Source organism: Bactrocera latifrons, unplaced genomic scaffold, assembly GCF_001853355.1.
Source record: "Bactrocera latifrons isolate USDA-ARS-PBARC rearing strain unplaced genomic scaffold, ASM185335v1 scaffold_3, whole genome shotgun sequence".
Lineage (NCBI taxonomy): Eukaryota > Metazoa > Arthropoda > Insecta > Diptera > Tephritidae > Bactrocera > Bactrocera latifrons.
Window position 1 is genome coordinate 1,552,504 of NW_017536629.1, and position 21,200 is coordinate 1,573,703.

General features: G+C 35.1%; 1 protein-coding gene across 1 annotated transcript; it reads right to left on the reverse strand.

The window, feature by feature from the left end:
• Window positions 1-365: 365 nt before the first annotated feature.
• Window positions 366-20,858, reverse strand: LOC108970414 (homeotic protein deformed). The gene is made up of 5 exons (XM_018935764.1): window positions 19,628-20,858; window positions 17,604-17,704; window positions 17,349-17,526; window positions 2,707-3,107; window positions 366-1,337 (listed from the first exon to the last, which is right to left on the reverse strand). The coding sequence occupies exons 1-5, from the start codon at window positions 20,331-20,333 to the stop codon at window positions 951-953; spliced, it is 1,773 nt and encodes a 590-aa protein (XP_018791309.1). The 5' UTR covers window positions 20,334-20,858; the 3' UTR covers window positions 366-950.
• Between the last annotated feature and the right edge of the window lie 342 nt (window positions 20,859-21,200).

The window sequence follows — 21,200 nt, forward strand, 5'->3', positions numbered from 1 at the left end:
CAAGAGGCTTTAAGTAGCTGCTCATTCACATTAAATTTAAAAAAAAAAATATATATATATATCATAAAATTTTAAAGACCAACAAATCTGATATTGATTTCAATATATTTGGTATTAATATTGTCTATAATTTTGTGTACAATCTTCTTAAACATTATTATAATTAAGTTAAATAAAACATATTTTAAATTATGACTATAACTACTTATGTATACGCTATAACTATGTATTTAATTATATGTACTGATATTATTTCTTTCGACAAGAATTTATTGAATTTTATCAATAACATTACTTAATATATGTATATGTACGTATATATGTATATAGTTAATATAATAGTACATAAGCCATTTGTAAATACAGTAATATCTACAGTTTAAATCACTACTTATGTACTTGTATATGTACAGACTGTACAGAAACACTTTGTACACATATACATATGCACATATGTACTTGTATTTATAGCATATATGCACATTAATATTTCAACTTAACTAATTCACTGCATTTTCCGAATCTGTTATTGACCATCATTGAAAATGGCAATTTGAAAAGCTACTTAATTATGTCTTTTGAAGAAAAAAGCAAAATTATAAGATTTTCGAGGTTAAGGTAAACATAGTTTGCACTTATTATGCTCATAAAGTGTAATGCGAGCAAAATATAATAAAAATTTCCATTTCCAGTTTTCTATAAGTAAATAACATGAATATTGCCTAAATAAATAAGATAATTGTTCACTGCCCACCAAATTACAAAAATACGACGATTGAGACATAGTGAGTGCGAACTCATAAAATTCTTACTTTTACAGTTAATGTAGTACGCATTTAAGAGACTAAAAGTGCAGGTAAATGTAATTCAAGACTCGTTTGTATGAAAATAATTAATTTGTCTATACTTTAAGAACCCTAGGCCGAGCGTCTGTCCCATATGCGCAATTTCTACAGTGTGGTTAGATCATAATCCTGTTTTATATGTTGCAGATTCGCCATCATATCCGGTTGCTGCGTTGGCGGCGGCAGGGACGTGTGTGTGTGCTGATTGGCGGGATGGAGGCTCGCATGCATTTGATTGTTGTTGTTGGTTGCCTGTAAGCTGCCAGGTACACCATTAATGCCACCATTCGTATGACTATTTGGCAATTGTTGTTGTTGTTGAGATCCTGTGTAGCTGCCGCTTCCGTTGTTACTGCTGTTATTGCATGGATGCTGGTGCAGCGCTGCAGCGTTAAGCATGTTCGTTGGATCACTGGAGATAGGCATATACGGTGTATTCGCCAGCGACGAATTGACATCGCCTATGCTTTCCAAACTATCCGTTCGTAAGCACTGAAATGAAATAATGAAATAGAGGAAATTTTGTTTAGTAGGAGTGAGGCCATTAAAAAAGTATACAACTAAAAACGTTAACTTCAGCAGCACCGAATGTTAATTCCTAATAGCAATTACATATAAATATGTATTTAAAAGAAACTACCTCAGAAAACGTAACCGGTGAGCGGTTTGCTCTTAACGGAAAACGTTTTGCTAGTTATTTACGTTCTACACAATATGTTCGGAAATTTTAGAAATGCCAATGTTCGCAGCAATCTCGGACTAACGTATAGAACGACTTGGTCCATTTCAGGTCGAGATCGTGAATTGAAAGTGTGCAAAATATACATAGCTTGTGCAAGAACTGAAGCCGGTCGACCTTCCCAAGCGACATCGCTTCGCTCTATGGGCTTTTGGAAAAAAAAGGTCCGACGTTTTCGATGCAAATTTTGCTGAAATTTTTCTGGCTCAATGGGTATGTAAACAAGCAAAATTGGCGCATGTGGCACCAAGAGCAACCTGAAGAGATTCAAGAGCTCTCGAAATGCTCGAACGAATCATCCAAAATTGGACTCTATGGATGGACCATCCGAGACGTAGCCGCGATCACCATTTGAAAGAGATAATCTTCAGAAAATAAATGCCAAAAAATGTTCTTTCGCATGAAAATAAAAATTCCAATTGATATTAAAAATGTCTGTGCTTTTTCTTTAAAAAAGTAGGGAGCCTCAGAATGGATCAGACTTTATAATAGCTAACATCACCCGTTAGGGAGTAATCATTGTTTTCGCTATACGAAGGCCGGACTAATTTTTGTCCCAATACTTCGTACATATATGTTTGAGTTATCTATTTTATAGGTAAAAAATAATTTCCTGCCAAATTTGACTGATTCTAAGTGAAAATCATGCAAAGTATGGTATCGCCTACTCCACCCGAAATACATTATTTATTTTGTGAAGTTGTTTTGCTAGTGGAAGAACATTGTTTGAAGTTAACATATCACAGTCGAATAAAAATCATATTCCGAGTCGATTACGTAGTTTGACTGTCGTAAGAATATTGCATATCTTGGTATAAACTATATTATTTACGTTTATAAAGTTACGAAGGAGGGGCGATGTGAGATTCGCACAGAGTTAGATTAAGATAACTTAATAAATCTTGAAAAACAAATGTATACACAATATTTTGAGTAAATATCAATTCAAGCACTCTTTTGAATATATATTTGTGAACACTTCAAGTTTCATATAAATATTTCAAATTATATTGAATCGACATCACGGATAGAGATCGCAGAAATGTAGAATTATCAATAATTTCGGTGTATGTAAACACATATCTATATACGTACTTCTTAAAAAGGTAGTTTCAAACTTACCTCATTTATTACTGGAGGTTGTTGTGTTTGTTGCTGACTACTCTGCTGCAATTGTTGCTGCTGCTGTTGTTGTTGTTGTTGCTGCGCTTGCTTCTTTGCACTCACTCTTTTTGGTTTCTTCGGCGCTACCGGTGTTGGATTTCCATTCGCGTCGACCGTCTTCTTGCGCACATTCTTCGTGTTGGGCAATTTATTATCTTTTTTCCATTTCATGCGTCGATTTTGGAACCAGATTTTGATTTGTCGCTCCGATAGCACCAGTGTATGTGCGATTTCGATGCGTCTTCGTCGTGTGAGATAACGATTGTAGTGAAATTCCTTTTCCAATTCGAGTATTTGGTGGCGGGTGTAAGCAGTGCGTTGGCGTTTCGGTTCCATGCCCGGCTGATAGGAGCCATTTGCTGAAAATAACAAAGGTTTTATATAAATATACACAAGTATTTGTGATTTTTTATTTGAAATTTTAAAGTAAGTAATTTAAAACATTCTATGCAACAGTATCTGTATGAAAATAAATCTTCATGTTCATGCTCAGAGTTTCAGCTTGAAGTTGATTTTATGCCACTTAATTAACCGTTTTGCGATTTTATCGCTGAGCCAAAACTTGAAGCCACCAAATTATGGTAAACTGACAGCTAATCGTTATGTACTCCCCCCCATGCCTACCTTTCAGGCGAGTGCGGCACTTGTGCCAAATGTTCGCGCATTTAATCAAACTTCAGCCAAATTGGTACTGACTCCTTGACTTTAGTGGAAATTTTTAATTTAACTTTGTCGGAAAACGAACACAGTTGTGCATTCGTATGCAAAAGGTGTGGCAACTGATGCGTCTGTCGCAGTCGCTGTCACTCTTTGACGGGGCAAAGGCCAGTGCGAAGCGTGTTGTTAGGCGACAGTACAATTAATCAACATCAAAATTGTGAAGTGCACGAGGAAAAAACGGACAATAACTGATAACTTAGTGTATAACTTAAAAGAGACTTTCCCTCAAGGGCAACGGTAAGCAGTAAGCAGTTGGTTACTTTCGCGAGGCAACATGAAAAATCAACCCTTTTCTCAAACGGTGGGCTCAAGAAAATTGTGTAAGTTTCGCAAGAATTGCCAACACCTGCTGCCTCAGCTCAGAAGCACTTTCTTCAACACAAAAAAGTACAAGTAAACATACTATACACATGAATTTACTTGAGCAAATGTAAGTTTATTTGCAGTTGAGACAATCATTGAAAAATATATTAACTTAACGTGAAATATGACTTGTGCTAAAGTGAAATATATTTGTCTTTTGGAGAGTATTTTCAACATTTTTATATTTCTATTGTTCTTTCCCTCATTTACTGCTTCGTAGCAAACATTGTAAATGGCTTTGTAATTGATTGGTTTTACAATCCGATAAACAATTTCAATGAAAGCTTTATTTTTGCTCAGTAAATGTGTGAATAAGACATAAAGACAGCCGAATGCCCAATTGGGAATAACATTTAAGATTAATAGAGGAATAACGGATGACAGCTGGTTTTTATATAACGGTATAGGCGATCTCTTAGTTTCGAAATTTTGCAATAAATAGAAAAACCTTGTGAGGCCAAGGCCATTTTCGGTTGGTGTTCCCCACGAAAAATTGGAAGTATTACACTGTTTGGGTGACTGTGTTGTGTTATTCAAGAGCTTAGATAAGTGTAATATATATAGTAAAAAACGAAGAAGTAGGCCTAATTCACTTCTTTCAAATTCTTTCGTTTACTATTATGACATTTGGCAATATAGTAATCAAGATAATAATTTTTTACAATATTTGCTGCGGGTTATTATCCAAAGCACTGCTATAATTTTCGAATGAGAGTTGAACGTATGGACCTACTATAGCATTTATCGGTCATACAGCTGACCGATTCAACTCAAGACCTTTATGTGGAAAACTATCGGATTGAACGAGTTTAAATTTTTTTTTTTGTTTTGTAATTTCAAAATTTCTTTGTTAATAACATATGTTTGTAACAGTACAAAATTCTAATGAAATACTTAGTTTTTATATGAAAAAAAGTCTTGAAAAGAGACTTTTTTATCCGAGGAAACCCATGTAAGATATGTTCACGATATTTTGCATAGATTATTGTGCAAGGCACCGCTATACCCTTGAATACTATAAAATATGCTCCTGTGAAGGGTATTATAACTTCATATCCTCTGAGTAAAGACTTTTCTTATTTTATTTTTATTTTAGCAAAATGCCTTTGCCTTTTATTTTATAACAGAACGGGGTTACCAAAAGAAAAAAATCAATAATACACAATAGCAAAAGTGCCAAATATTGTTGTACGATAACTGCGTATCATTTCACATACCAACAATGGCGATGAATGCAATTCTTGATGACGGATGGCAACCCGACATCAGCCTAACCAACTGCTATCCCCCAAATGCGTAGTCATTGTCTCGATTTCTTAAGCAGTCGGAGAGTGTTGATTGCATGCTTAATGTGGCAACAAAAAAAGAAGGCCAATTTATTACACGTAAAGTGCCGTATCATTGGGATGATACAACTTAAATAAAGGAGTGAGGGCCAATCAAGCTATGGAAGTAACTAACTGTATTCTTATATACCAAGCATAGTAAGTATACTATAGGTATAATTCTGTTTGCTTGGGGTTATCGTAATATCTTGTAAGTTGCATAAAGTGGGGGTGAAAGCATTAAAGAAAAAACTTAAACGAGTTTACTTAAAATTTTTTCTTCAATTTTGTTTGCTTTCAACAAAAAAGTAGATAAGTAGGTTTATATAACCAGTTCTAGACTCATAAATAATAATAATAATAAAAGTGTTTGAAAACTTTTGCGCCACACATAAGCTGGAGGATTGGAAATGCGCGAGGAAATTTTTTGAGCGATAAATGACTTAGAGTCTCACAAAAAGGTGTTCTCAAGGAATTTTATTGAGAGATCAACGCTTTAGCGTCTCACAAAAGATCTATCAGGTGTTTTGAGCCTTTCATGCCTTTGTCTCACGCTTTATATGTTTATTTAAATAACCTTTCGACGAATCACCGCATTAATCGCCGCCGTTTTGAAGCAACCATCTTCTCATTTATACATAAATACATAATATTCATATGTACCACACGTATGTACATACATATGTACCATAAAAAAGTAAGAAACAAGTAGCAATTGTGATGGAACTTTGTAAAAATAAAAGCACCATAACGAAAACATCAAAAGGCAATTACCATAGCATGTGGCAAAGTCTTCGGGTGAAACGAAGACAATGGACTTGCTGATATGGGCCAATTCTCGACTTCACTCCATTCACCAATTTTCCAGAATTGAAACTTGTAGTACGTCTTCGCCGACTGATCGGCTGATGTTTCTCGCTGTTGTCGGCGTGTTTGTTTTCCTCACAATTTATGCATGATTGATCGCACAATTATGACTTAACGCTTTTGAAAGACACTACTGCAGCCAACGCATGCGCGTGTACATATGACCATACATATGTATGCTACATACATACTTTACGTTATGTAGGTGAAGTAAGTAGAAATCCGAAAAAAGTGCGCCAGTTTCATTGTCACTTGCCCCTTTGTTGCGTTGTTGTTTTGCTTCGCTTCTTTCGCTTTGCTATTTGAATGTTCAAACCATGTTGCCGGCTTATTAGTCTGCTCTGAGTTAATTTCGTGTATCTTTTTAATCCGAATGCGATCAGTTTTACCTTGCCGCTCGAAGACAATTCAACTGCGGTATGTGTAGATTGGACAAAATCGACAACGAGTGCGTGTAAACAGCTTAGAATCGTTGCGCGACACCGGCAACTGGGCATACGCAAACGTCAAACGTCGAACGACCACCGGCCAACAGTCGCCGATAACACTGTTACTTCCGTCGCTTGATTGTAATGAACGACAACCTTTAATTATTGTTTTCTTTCACACCCATCCGCCACTCGGCTTCTTCTCGTTTGATCGGTGGCACATGGAAGCGAGTGTATTTCATAAAATATGATTAATTATCGCGACAACACTTTAATATGTAATTTACTGATTATTTTCACTTTTTACGCGTTTTTGTCAGGCTTCTGAATTTACGTTGGACCACCATTGTGACTCTTTGTATAAAAGTAACGGATCGTTTAGGAAATTAGCACATATTTTTAGTGAATTTGCATAAAATTACAGTAAAACGATCTTATGTAGATAATAGCCATAAGATCTCGGTTTAAATTTAATCTTCCTTAATATTTATTCTTTGTTATGTTTAGTGCTAATTAGTTAATAAAGGGAGAGATTAAATTTCTTTATGAATTAAATTTTTGTTTCGATCTTTCTTCAATTTTGAAAAATCTTCTATGTTTATGCCAATTTCTCTAAATTTTGTAATCGATCAGCGCCTGGAGGGTATTTATCCAGTGGCTAGTCTGTAACTGAACCATATTGATTGACAGATGGCACAGAATAATGTTTTCACATAAATTTACGAAAGCTGAACTTTCGTTTTATTTTGTGAATGTGTCTTTAACTGTTTTTTTTTTTTTTGGTGCATTTAGAAACAGTATTGGAACTAAAAAGCTAGTTTAATGGAAAGGAAGAAATAAGATTCGAGAGTTAAAGTCTATAGATTACAAATTTAACTCGTAATTAAAAGTTGTAATCTATACATAGGAAAAGAACAAACAGACTTACGGTTGCTAACTGGGCTATAACCGCATAAGCGGTGTCTACGTCAGTAAAGAAGAAGAACTTCTCCATAGCCAATGATGTCGGTGAGTAAATGAAAGTATCTCAAAATACTTTAGAAAATTGTGTTTTTTTTTCTTTTATTGTCCTAAATGAGACAACTTCTACCTAAATATAGCTAGCTCTAATATGAGGCATCAAAAAATTTTCAATCATCTGTCCTTACAGGGAATGTTGATCCGTAATATTCAGTTAAAGGAGGATAATGTTTTTTTAGTGAATTCAAACCGATAACAACATAAATAATATAAAAATATGTACGTCGCTGGAAAAGCAACAAGTAGGTCAATAATCTCAGAATGTCTTTAGAAGTAGAAAGGCAGTAGATTTAGTGGTTGCTAGAAAGGCATAAGTAAATACTGGGGTTAAGGCCACAATGGCGTTCCGAGAAATGAAATAGCTGATGCAGTTGCCAAAAATATCATCCGTCTGTCTATCAAACAAGTCGCTAAAATCAAAAGATTATGAAATTTCGGGAAGAACTGAAAGACATAAGACATAAGCATAAGATGCCAGGATCGCGAATATTACGTACAAAGCCTTTTATGGGGTCTCAAAAAGACTGCTGAAACAGCTCCTCTGCTTCTGATTAGATATCAAGTATCTCTTAAGGATCTATGACGAATATTTCAGCTCGAATTAAAGTGAACTTCTGACATTACTAAGATTCAGAAACAGAAAGTCTATGTATGGTATAACAACTGGCTAATAAAAGGAGTATAGTCATGAAACAAATTTTTTTGATAACTTCAAAATCAGACAATTTATATATTAAATAATTTTTCATAGATTTAGCAAGACCACACCTCTGCGTGTAACGATTATTTGGGAGTAAAACGCAAAAACTCATCCAAGGCTTGTTTTCTTTCACTGGGTTTTTTTTTTTTTTTATGTGGCGGGTCGCAAACCCAGCGCACAACCCTATTTCGCCTTCTCACTTTAGCTCGCCTTCAAATGTATGTTCTTAGGCTACCCAGAGGATACTTGGTCAAAGACCGGAAGTCGTGAGCTGCTTGAGTCATATGTAAAAGAATCGTTTCTGGCCACTCCCAAGTGAATGGCGATCAGAGAACTTTCCTCACTTGCGTGAACTTCTACACATGGCTCCATCCACTTCACTTAAGAAGAAAACGTAAAAGCTAAAATCTTAAAGAGGTGACTTTAAATCCATATCTTCCAGCCCATTCTTTTTGATGCATTTTCTATTAGTGATAACTTAAATTTTAAATCTGTTCATCTGTGTTGGTCAAATGTATGACCTTTAACATTAATTTTCCATATTTTTTATGACTCTCTTTATTTCACTTCGCCAAAAGACTATATATATCCTCGTATTTAGTTTTCAACACTCAAAATTTAGTACAATTTAACGAGTTTTACTATATTGTGTGTTTCAAGAAATTATTAAAAAATTTCTGTACGTACATAATATTTGAGAGGGGCATGTACATATGCACATATGTTTTATGGAAAAAGCAAGTCAACATTTCAACAACAGCGGGAGCTGCATCAGCAGCTTGTCACATGACTTGCAATTTGGTGCTTAAAATAAATATGAGCTCATAACAAATTCATAATACGAACAAGCGTTACTCGTTCGTGGCGACCAGCCCACTCTAACTCACGCCGCATAATGTATTAAAGTAAGGAAAATATTTTAAATTAGATACCGTGAGCGCATGAGCTATGTTTTATGCGCTATCACTAAAAAAGCTTAGTTGTTGAGCACGGCACATAGCAGACAACTCTGAAATTAAAGTTACACGCAAGTGGAAGCAACTAAAACTTAAATTAAGGTTACATACAAGTATAGGAATAATATTTAAAGGTTATACTGTGAGCGTACGATTTTTACATTGTGTCTATATAACAATTTTATTTGCCTGACAAAACTATATTCTTATAGCAATATTATTCTTAAAGCAATTTTGAAAAGTTAATATTAATTTTGAGTAATTAACTTCATTATGTTTGAAGCACTTTTGTCAAATATAAGTATTGAGTCTTCATAACTGACCCCCATACGTCGACAGAAACCATTAACAGAGTATGTGATCTTCTAGGAGAAGTTTCTACGAATTGTTTCGTGCTCTTACTAGTGACGGGAAAAATTTTCTAATACGCTAATTTTTTTATGACGCTAATCGAAGTTCACCTCCTCCCAAAACATCTAGAATATCCTAATTTGAATATAAAATATATAAATATATAATTATAAAAAAAAATTAATAATTTCTTATCTTCAAATGAAGGAACGTTAGGTTCGTTCGAATGTTGTTCAACTGTAGGTTGTTATTTTTTGTTTGCCATGAAGTTTGATTGCTGTTTTTGTGTGGGTATTTCATTTTTTTTAGAAATGAGCACTTCAAAGTGAACTAGCATACCAACATACCTACCTATAATTGAATAAAATAATAACTATTTGCATGTGGGTTGAATTAAGCTTCCCCAAATTCGCACAAATAGAATTAAATGATACAATTTACATAGTATTCTATTTGATATTTAATAGTTTGTTAATTTATAGGAATATATACGGTTGTTGAACCTTTATAAAATAATATTTACTTAAATGTATATATTTAATTTATAGATGATGTTTTTAGGAGGCCTTCTTCTTCTACTTCTTACTAAAAATCAAATCGACTTCCAAACGTTTAAGAAACTGCATAACTCTAAAAAATAGTATTTCTCTATTACTTAAAACGAGTGTAATCTTCTATATATGTATAAAGTTAATGAATGAACTAAATTTCATTTTACTATTTAAGACTTCTTTTTATACGCTGAGCAAAAATATATTAAGTTTGTCAAGAAGTTTGTAACGCTCAGAAGGGAACGTTGGAGAATCTCTTTAATATAATGTATAAATGATTGACATGAAAGGCTATTTAAAGCAATTTATTCACCGTCTATCCGACTATCGTATATATAAGATTTAGTTCCTCAATTTTTTTGATATCCATATAACTAAAATTTTGCGCAAATCCTTTTTTCCCAAGTTGGAATCACTGATATCGCATATAGCTCCCATACAAACCGAAAGATATGGAAATATTTTTGTTTGACAAGATATCTTCACGAAATTTGGCAAAGAATGATGCCTAAGGAGCGCTATATTCTTATATTCTACGAACAACTACTAACCGATCAATGTGAAGTTCTTTTATGAAACTTTTTTGTGTGAAGATAATTTTATCTGCGATGTAGCCAGAGTTAACGCTTTTCAACTTACTAACTTATTCTTTTACTGAATATCATTATGAAGTGGTTTGAAGTTTGTTATAACCGAACAAATGACTCAAGTAGAAGTAATTTTTCAATTGCCTACAACATATTAATCGTGTCAAGCTATTATTTCATATTCGTTCAGTATTATTTGGCATTTCATTTTGGATAGACTTACGGTTGAACAACGCTCAAATTTATTACGAAAATTCACGTGTGTGTTTCACGCGCTTGGTCCAATTTATGGTCAATATAATCGGAAGATTGGCCACCAAAATCGTGTAATATCTTATATTTTCTGTGGAGATATATAAAGTCTAAAGTCTGTGCTTCTATTCAGCAAAACATCTCGAGTGTCATTCGCCAACACCAGTAAAAACTCTCGAATGAGTAATCGAAAATTGGACTCAACGGACCATATGAGGCGCAATCGCGACCAACATTGAAAGAGATAATTTTCAAAAAATAAATGCCAACGAATGTTCTTTCGAATGATAATAAACATTCCCCATTCAATTTGAAGTGCCTGTGTTTGTTCTTTTAAAACGTAGGGAACCTCGAAATTGATCACTCTTTATTACTAAATCAATGCCATATTTAATGCAAACATAATATATACATATGTATATTTACTTGTAGTATTTCATTGCAGGAAGTTTTTTTCCAAATACCAGCCTAGTCAAACAGCTGTTGTAAACTCCTATTAAACCATTGAACAATGGCAAAAAAATAACAAAGCTTATTGACCAACGAAAGCGAACAAAGCCGACTAACGATCACGCGTTTGCCGCACGAGCAAGGAACGAATACAAAAGCTGCAAGTGACCTTGAAAGTCGTTATAATGCGAACTTAATTCAAAACATAAAGTGCGCGCTTTGACGCAATTGGGAATTAAACCAGCGGCTGAAATCAAGCACAGATTTTCAGCTTTTCCTTTCAATAACTCTTATTCTGATATTTTCCTAACACAAAAAAAAAACTGGATCTTTTGGTCGATAAAAATGAATGATCCTTACGGATAGTTCAGATTTCATTTTAGTACAGGTTAGGCTGCAAATCGTACAATAATGGATAATTGGCGCAAAGCGTTAAAGAACTAAAGCCAGCAAGCTAATACAAAAAAAAACACCGATAAGGGGAGTGCAATATTGAAAAGTTGTTTATTTGTACGCTTTTGTAACGGCGATGAGTACTGATTGTGGTGTGCCAGCCAAAAGAGCGCTAATTAAGCTGCGAGGTACGACCAAGGCCGAGATGTGCAGTTTTTTGTTTGCTTTGGAGCTTTTACTGTTTGGCAGTGCAGGAGCAAGGGAGGGAGCAGTAAAAGTGAGGCAGTTTTAATTTGCCGTTGATTCGATGTTGAATGCGTCGCCAATGCGATTGATGTATTTGTCTCTTTGTCAATTCGTTTGTCTGGCACTGCTGTTTTCATCGAAACTGAGTATTCGTGCCTCATCTGTCATAAAAGCGAACTTTTCAAATTCAACTCCGTCATTCTCGACATTGTCGATATTGCGCCGTTGTGCTGTTACGCTGTTGTGTTGTTGCTGATTTGTGGATGCTAGCGATGACGATGACGGTGTTTGTTGCTTGTTATGTCGAGTTTTTGGTTTTGTTTCTGCTGCTGTTTTGCAGCATTTTTTTCTATACAATATTTTCGTGTTGTATGTATTTCGATTTTACAATTCATAACCGTCTGTGTTGAACATATTCGCGGCATCTGTGCGCCGCCTGCATCTCCTTGGAGCGGTGGATGTGATTTTTCGCAAGTCATCAAGTGACTGCGCGCGCACGCCTTGTCTCTGCGCCGCATTTGGGAAACTCATCAGGGGCTGCCGGCGTAGCGCGTACTGTAGCGAATACCTATTTGCCATTGAAACTCGCTTACAAGGCTGTGTACTCGCATGACCAGAGATTTATTGAATTCGCCCGTGTTAAAACCTAATATTGAACTTGTGCTTTGAATTTTTTCTACGGCTGTTGTTATTTCGTAATTTTGCGATTTGTGATTTGTGATTTTTTCTTAGCGCCACATTGAAAATACCTCTAAGTCATTTTATAGAGATTGCACTGGACGGTTGTGCAGAGGAATGCACATAATTTTTATATTTATGAGCGTTTTTTCATAGCAGTTTTGAAAAAAATTATAGGTATGAATATTCAGACTGTTTTTCTTATCTGATGAACTTTGTTACTTACATATGGTACACTAAAGTATAAGTAAAATTTTACATAAGAATTTCATATAATATATGTTGCCCAGCTTTCAGCCGACCTCCAAAAAAAATCGATCCCCACCAACGCTGTGATAGTTAATCCTATTATCTGTGGCTACCAAACGGACTTGAATTTAATTGGCTTTCCACCTTTGTACACATGACGTATTTTTAAGGTATAATACGGCTGAGTTGAAAGAAATTGCTACCCAAATTTAGTTTCATTTTTTTCATATAATTTTCTTAAATTTTTCTTTGAGGGGTTACATGGGTTACGGGTTACGAAAAATAGTGCAGTGCTATGCAAAGTGCGCCATCTTTAAACGCGTTTTTCTCGAAACTGTGATTTTAAAGTCGTTAGGCAAGATCTCTTGAGAACTCTCAACCGATCTTCATGATATTGTACATCATGGTACATAGGTCCTTAAGAAACAATTCATAAAGACTTGGACGAATGACTTTTTTCGATTATAACTATTTAAAAAAAAATCGCGAAATTTTCTGTTTTTTTTTTTTTTTTTTTTTGTAAACAGTTTTTCTTTTTGTGACAGACCTACAAATCCAATTTTCAGTTTTATTGCCCTCGTCCAAGTTCTAAATTAAGGTTTTTGCTAAATCACGTATCTTTTTCACTGTAGATGTTGGAGTTATTATGCCAACGCGGGCGCATTTGTTTTTCGAGCTTAAATTTTTTTTTTTTCAAAAATTTCAGAATTTCTTTGTCAATAGCGTATGTTTGTAACAATAAAAAATTCTTATAAAATATATCCTTTTTTATATGAAAAAAAAAAATTTTGAAGATCACTGTTTTTTACCCATGTACTTATGCTCATTGAATAAGTTTGATTTCATTACTCCGATTGTTATTACTATTGCTCTGCGCCAATTTTAAAATTGCTCGATTCCTGAGGTACAGATTTCTTCTAAATGTGGACCATGCTACGTGTCCAATTTTGTCAATAGCTCCCACTAAGCGTTCCCGAGTCATCTAGGCTGAGGAAGTTAGTACAGGTACATCTGACGTATGAGTTACCGCACTTTTTGTAATTTTAAATATAATCGTTATTTATTATCCAATTTCAGTATTTTTTACACTTATGTGAGATAGAGCAACTTGTTCCCAATAAGTTCCGTAGTATCTCTTCAGTGTTTTTTGAGATACTGTGAATATCAAATTTGACTCGGACTCGGACTGCATGTAAACTGCGCGCGGAAGCCGAATCGATCAAATTTTGTTTCCTAGATTGGTATAGCCTTCTCTTATATCCGAGTGATTTTGCTCTTCTCTAGTTTATGTTTCCCAATTTACCATAGAAAAAAAACATGGGAATTAATTTTTTAATGGATTCATGCCTACGAAATCGTTGAAAATGTTACAGAAGTAATTTTGGAAATCTAATTTTTCATGAAGAAAAATATTTCAGTAGCACAACGCATTCAGTGAAGGTAGTAAAGTCATCAAAAATTTTCCTTATGCGAGTGGTCCATACAATTACGTTAATGAAGATAACATGGAATCATCATCTTTATCTTAGTATCATAGAAGGGATATCTTGAATAAATACCACTTAATAACATGACAAAAAACTGCTCCTCTTATACTAATTATACCCTGAACAGGGTATATTAAGTTTGTCACGAAGTTTGTAACACCCAAAAGAAAGCGTCGGAAGTGTCCGTCTGTCCGTTTGTCCGTCCGTCCGTCTGTCTGCATATATACGAACTAGATCCTCAGTTTTTAAGATATCGTTTTCAATTTTTTCAAACGTCATTTTCTCTTCAAGAAGCTGCTCATTTGTCGGAACTGCCGATATCGGACCACTATAACATATAGCTGCTATACAAACTGAACGATCGGAATCAAGTTCTTGTATGGAAAACTTTCACATTTGACAAGATATATTCATGAAATTCGATATAGATTATTTTCGAAAGCAACAATGTAATCTCTGAAGAAATTTTTCAGATCGGTTAACTGTAGCATATAGCTGCCATACAGACTGAATGATAGGAATCAAGGGCCTGTATGGAAAACTTCGCATTTGACGTGGTATCTTCACGAAATTTGACACGCAGTAGTGCTTAAGGTAATAACATAATCTCTGAAAAAAAAATTCAGATCGATTAACTATAGCGTATAGCTTCCATACAAACTGAACACGTAGTGACTAAAAGAAGTGCACCTGTGCAGCCGTAGTTACCGTTTTTTTTTGACATAAAGTTGAGGAAGCAGTGCTTGAAAACCAACGCGTTGGCATCAGAGGGAGAGCAGAGCATTTCAGCATCACTTACGAATCGGCTCTTTTGCATAAATTACATCGCATAAAACTCACAAAAGAGGTGATTGGGAAAGAAAAAAAATATCATCATCAAGATACTAATTTCAGGGCTTATTTATTTGGTATAAAATATCAACCAATGATTAAACAGGAAGTAGCATATTTGGATTCACCAACTGAACGTAGCTTTTGGAAAGGATCCATCTTAGTTGGGTAGTGAAAGAAGTCTTTTCGTGTCTTGTCAATCGATGTCGTCATATTTTTCAACGCATTTTACCATTCTAGTACTTAAAGAAATTTCTTATTATTAATAACAACACAAAAAGCTTTGAAAACTATTCTTCCGCATGTTAAATGTATCGCTTAGGCAAATACGTTAAAAGAAGCCGTTAATATGTTAACCGATATTACGCTTTGTGCGGGGAATATAAAGAAGAAGCTATAAATGGGCTTTTTACTCTTTCTTTATCTTTTAACACGCAATGTAATTAATTCTTCAACGCATTTCGTTAATGGCTTTCTAGTTTGTAGATAGGCCGATGATCAAAAAATGTGCATTGGGGAATACACATAAATATATGGAGATACATACACTATAAGAAGTATAAATGTTATTATATATATTATTTCCGTCGACGGTGGCATGTTCCAGTAGCCAGCTGATAATTACATTTGAGGCACAGGCCGAAAACAGAATGAATAGTGTCACAACTCAAATATGTTCTTAATTACAGTTTTTATTGTCACATGTCTAGCTATAAGCATAGAGGAAGTTTGTAGGCGCATATGTGTTGACATGGTGCTCAGCTATTATTTTTACTTTATTATGCATTACAACACTTAATAACTTGGCTAGCACTGCTGGTCAGAAAATATACCATATTGAAGTAAAATATTGAAGTACTAATTTCATATTTTTTTTTTCGAAAGAACGCTTTGTAGACAACCATTAAATTGTAGAATAACTATTGTATTTCCCGATTTTGTAACATAAAACTCAAATGTAGCTACCGATATTTTGATATTTTATTTTTCCCACCACAGCAACTTTAAAGCACTTGGCCCCCACAGCATCGGTTTTACACCTTGCCACAGCAAACTTTCGCTACTATCTGAGATGAAATGTCAATGTGCAGTCGATTATGCTGATGATGAATATCAAATGAATGTTCAACAAGTAATAAGCGATGAATGCCTCCAGAGAACAACCAGTAACCGTTTGAAAGAGATAAATACTTGAATGCCTTCTGGCACAACAATTTCATACAACAACTTTGCAGCCAAAAACACTGCTGGCAACTACTGTCGAACTAATGCAACGCACGGTGCCACAATCGCACACAAGCGGCGATGACACCGACCGAGTGACGGATGAGCCGTGTCATTCGATGTTAATGTTGTGACATTTATCATCGACTCGTGTCCATAGTACATGCATACCTCGTATAGTGTGTAGGAATGTGTGCTGCCTTATAGGAACCTGATTATCGCTCTGCACTGCGGCTGGCGCTGACTCCGAGAACTATCTGAATCATTTGACATTTGAGCATTTGACTCTTTCGCTGCTTAGCCGGCCAACACACAGTGCAAGTTCAAGAACCCACATTCCACGCTGACGCTGTACGCTTTGTTAAAAATGAGCTACACTTCAACTCAAAAATATTTTTTAATATATATACACACATTTAATTGAATTATTAATAGAGTCGCCTGGCTTGGTGTGATGTTGGCCAGCATTTAAGCATATTACTATCCCACGGGAGTCATTTACCATATTTTAAACAAACAATTAGTGCGGCATGTCATAATAAAATGATATTGAAACTCTCAGTCTCGCTCTCTTGTTACTCAAGCGTGGTAAGTGCAGGTAATTATGTGGAACACAATTATTATTATTATTTATAGTTTGAAATCTCATTTAAGCGACGAATATCTCGTAGTTGGATTATAAGTGACGAAAGACACTCATGACACCGTACTACACACACATACTTCGAAGCTTGAAGTTCTCTTTCGGCACTTGATCTATTTTAATAACACTTTGAACGTGCATATATTTGATTAATGACTGCTAAAGTTGTCACTTAGTTTTTAGTTAATGAAGTTTTAATTTTTTCTTTAGCGCCCTTTAGACATTACATATAGAGAGGAACTATTCGGTTGCATTGAAAGTAGTTTTTTAAGCACTCACCAACGCCCGCCACATGTATTTTCTTCATCCATGGATATATGATTCTTTCGCCATCTGTTGTTTCGCCCATTAGATCATCGTCTGTATCCGAATCGCCCAAATCATCATCATTTCCATTTGAACCCAACTCGTCAGGCGATCTGTCTAACATAAGACGATCCTCATCCAACATATCATCCTTAAAATAATTCGAATTGACAACAATTAATCATTTCAATCAAGAAAATTTAATGCAACTTTGTTTTAAATACTAACATTTTCCGACCCAGTATCATCACAGCGTAACCGCATGCCCAATTCCTGTAGTTGTTGTCCGGCGGGTGCTGCTTCCTCGATGCGCTTTTCCAATTTGAGACCTTTAAGAAAACACTATTAGTCGTCAAATTCATTTTATTATTATATTTATTTTTATTCATTATATTTATGCTTTGTACAGCAATTAGAAAAAATATATATTTAAGATATTCTCTCTTTCGAGACTATAGTGTCCTTTTTGCTATAACTATGTGTGAGTTGGCTACGCCAATAGAGAATAAAGAAAGATCTTAAACTTTAGTATGAGATTGAAGAACTGGCCAAAATCGAATGACTCACGCAATGCAAAAAATATCATGATTTTAAGAAGCGTATTCCTGATTATCCATTTAATACCATTATTTGAATTAAGTTTAAAGAAACCTTAACAATTAATTTCTTATAACAATTATGAACTTTCAAAATTAAGTCAATTATATTTCCTTTAAAAAAATAAAATTATATCTTTATGGGATCACGCCTTACAATCAATTTAGTTTTTTTTTTTAATTTGGAGAAAGGGTATTCTCTTATGTGAGAACTTCTGGAGGAAATTGTCTCAATATCTTAGACTGAAAGTTAAAGTTTATGATTTACATTACATAGATCAGAGAAGCATAAACAAACGTATAGGGTTACATGGCTTTACGGGTTTCAAGAAATCCATTTTTTTTATTATCTTATTAAATTCTACAAAACTTCTAGAATATTGTCCTAAATTTTCAACATGATCCGAGAAATAGTTTCGAGGATACAACCTTGTGAATTTGTGCGCTCGAGGCTAGCTAGGCTAAGTGCGTCGTCTTTAACCGCGTTTTTCTCGAAACTGTGTTTTTGAAGTTGGTTGGGTAGATTTCTCGAGAATTACTCAACCGATCTTCATTTAGTTTTTCACATTTCTTTGAGATATAATTCTTAAAGACTTTGAAGAAGGATTTTTTTTTTATCGATTACAACTATTTGAAGAAAAATTTTCGCGAAGTTTTCACTTTTCATTTTCAGTTTTTTTTCCGTCGTGCAAGTTCTAAGTTAAGGTTTTAACTAAATCTCTAAAACAAAAGTCAATTAACTCAAATCCAAAAAGAAAAAATTTTATTATTAAAAGGTCATCACAAGTAATAATTGAATGACTAATCAGAATTATGATTTTTGACGAAATGGCGTTTTCTCAAAAAAAGTTTTTTTTTTTTGTGAAAAAATTATCACTGAGGAGTTGCTTAAAAAATCTAAAATATTATATAGATCCAGGAAATATCTTCCCAAATATATCAAGAAGATTGTTTGAATATCAAAAAACGTATTTCTTCGAACTTCACAAATATTTGTAGAAGATTGCTTGAATGGTTCAAGTTGATCGGTCAAGCCATTTTAAAAAGAAAGTCCGCAACAGCGAATCTCGTTTAAAATTTTTGGGATCAGATAACAATAAGGTCACGAATTTATGCTGATATCATATATTTCCATATCTCCAAAACCACTCACGGGATAAACTTTAAATTTTGGAAGAATATTCTCAGAGATATCTTCATTAAGATAGAGCCAAAGTTGAAATCATCTTAAAAACTTGTTTGATAGTTTGGCAAAATTACGAAACCACACCGCCATATAGCAAAGACTTATTGAGAAGAAACACCATGTAAATATTGTAAACTTTCTTTTGTTGGCTTGTCGAGACAAGTAGGCAAATACAAATAATCTTTGAAGATGCCTTCAAATATAAAATTAGAAATTGCTTCAACGCTCGTCAGCTCGTACATAATTAAATTTCTTTGCTCCGCATACCACCCATTATCGCACTGAAAATGGCTCAAAATATAGATTTCTCTTGTTGCCTATATTGATTCTATTAAAAACTGCCAGACACTTGAAGAATCTTTATAAACAACTTTGCTTTCAATTTTTTACTACTACATACGCTCTTCATCTCATTTAACTATATTTTTCTCCACATTGAGAAACAAAACTTGTCTATCAAATGTGCTTACCTAGTTCCTGCAGTCCCAGTGCCGTGTTGGACGGCGGTTCCGTCGAAGAGCATTGCAGGGGCATGTCCATCATTTGCGAGTGTGGCGAATGACCTTGCGAATGAGCACTGCCGACACTGCCATTTGTACCATAATAACCATTATAATATCCATTTGAGGTGAGTGAAGCGCTTATACCGTTCGGCGTATTTACCGGCGGTGGATAAACACCATTCCCCAACGGTGTAATAGGTTCTGAGTGCACCGCTCCAGCCGATATGAATTCCGGCGGACCAGTATGCATCGCAGCCGCATGATGACCATAGTAGCCGAGACTTTGGTGGTGATGATGAGTGGGTGTTGGCGCATAATTCGTATAACCGTTATTATGATGGTGACCTGAGAGCGCGCTATTTGTATGAGCATGCGGGTGCGGCGGATGATGATTAGCGGCAGAATGGTGGACAGCAGCTGCCATGTAATCATTGACCATGTCAGCAGTGTGCGTGGCATGCGGATGCGTCGGCATACTAGGTGGCATGCCACCGCCCATGGTTGCACCCATACCCGACATATGTCCCGTCGTTGCCGTCATAGAGTAGTGGCCATTATAGTGATGATAGTCATCGGCAACGGGAGGAAATTTCGGATCTAAGCCATTACCCATACCCATCGGGCTTTGAACGTGATGTGGCGCGTGTGGATAACCCATTAGAAATGAGCTCATAGTGACACAGGGGGCGACACAATAATTTTTATGTTTTTTTTTTTATTTTTAATTTGCCTGAGACTTTAATAAAGGACCTATTTTTTCTTATTGGCGAGACGACATTCACTTCTGCGTAACTTTTATAAAGAATATATATTTTTTCACTTCATTCAAAGCTTTTTTGGTTTAAAAAATACTTTTTTTTTACAAATTTATCACTGAGTATTTAATTCACCATAATTCTTTTCCATTCAGAATTTTACTTCTTCTCACACACTTTTTTCACTTTTCCACGATTCACTTTATAATTTCTACCGCGCACGGAAATGTTTATTCATATATTCGTAATTACATTTAGTATATTTTTGCTATGAAATCGTTTTCAAGTAATTCGTTTTTAGGCGCGTAGGCGATATACAACTCGCACTCAAGAGCAATTTTCAATTTTTGTTAAATAAACCAAATATAATTGAAGAGTCGCGGTTGGCGACCAAACTTAAAAGCCCGCTTTCAAATACGCGTACGGTCCGATTCCTACGTTCCGTTCGGTCTGTTCATGACGAGCCGTTCTTTTGTTGTGTATGACTCGCAGCGACTCGACGACCAGCGAACCTGTTCCCCTTGTCCGTCATTCAGTCAGCCGTTTGGGCTCATTCGTTGCTGTCCAACAGTATCTGTGTCTACAGCAGTCCGACTTCGTTCGACGCACATTAAAATTTTGCCGTAAAACCCGATTTTCTGGTTTTCACACACAAAAACACACTCACAAACATTCAAGGGTAGCGGTGTGAGCGAGTCGAATTAAACGCTATGGTTCTGCCCACACATATGTAACTGTCCGCACAGGAGAAGCCATAGCTGTGCTATTGTTCACATTGCTGTTGT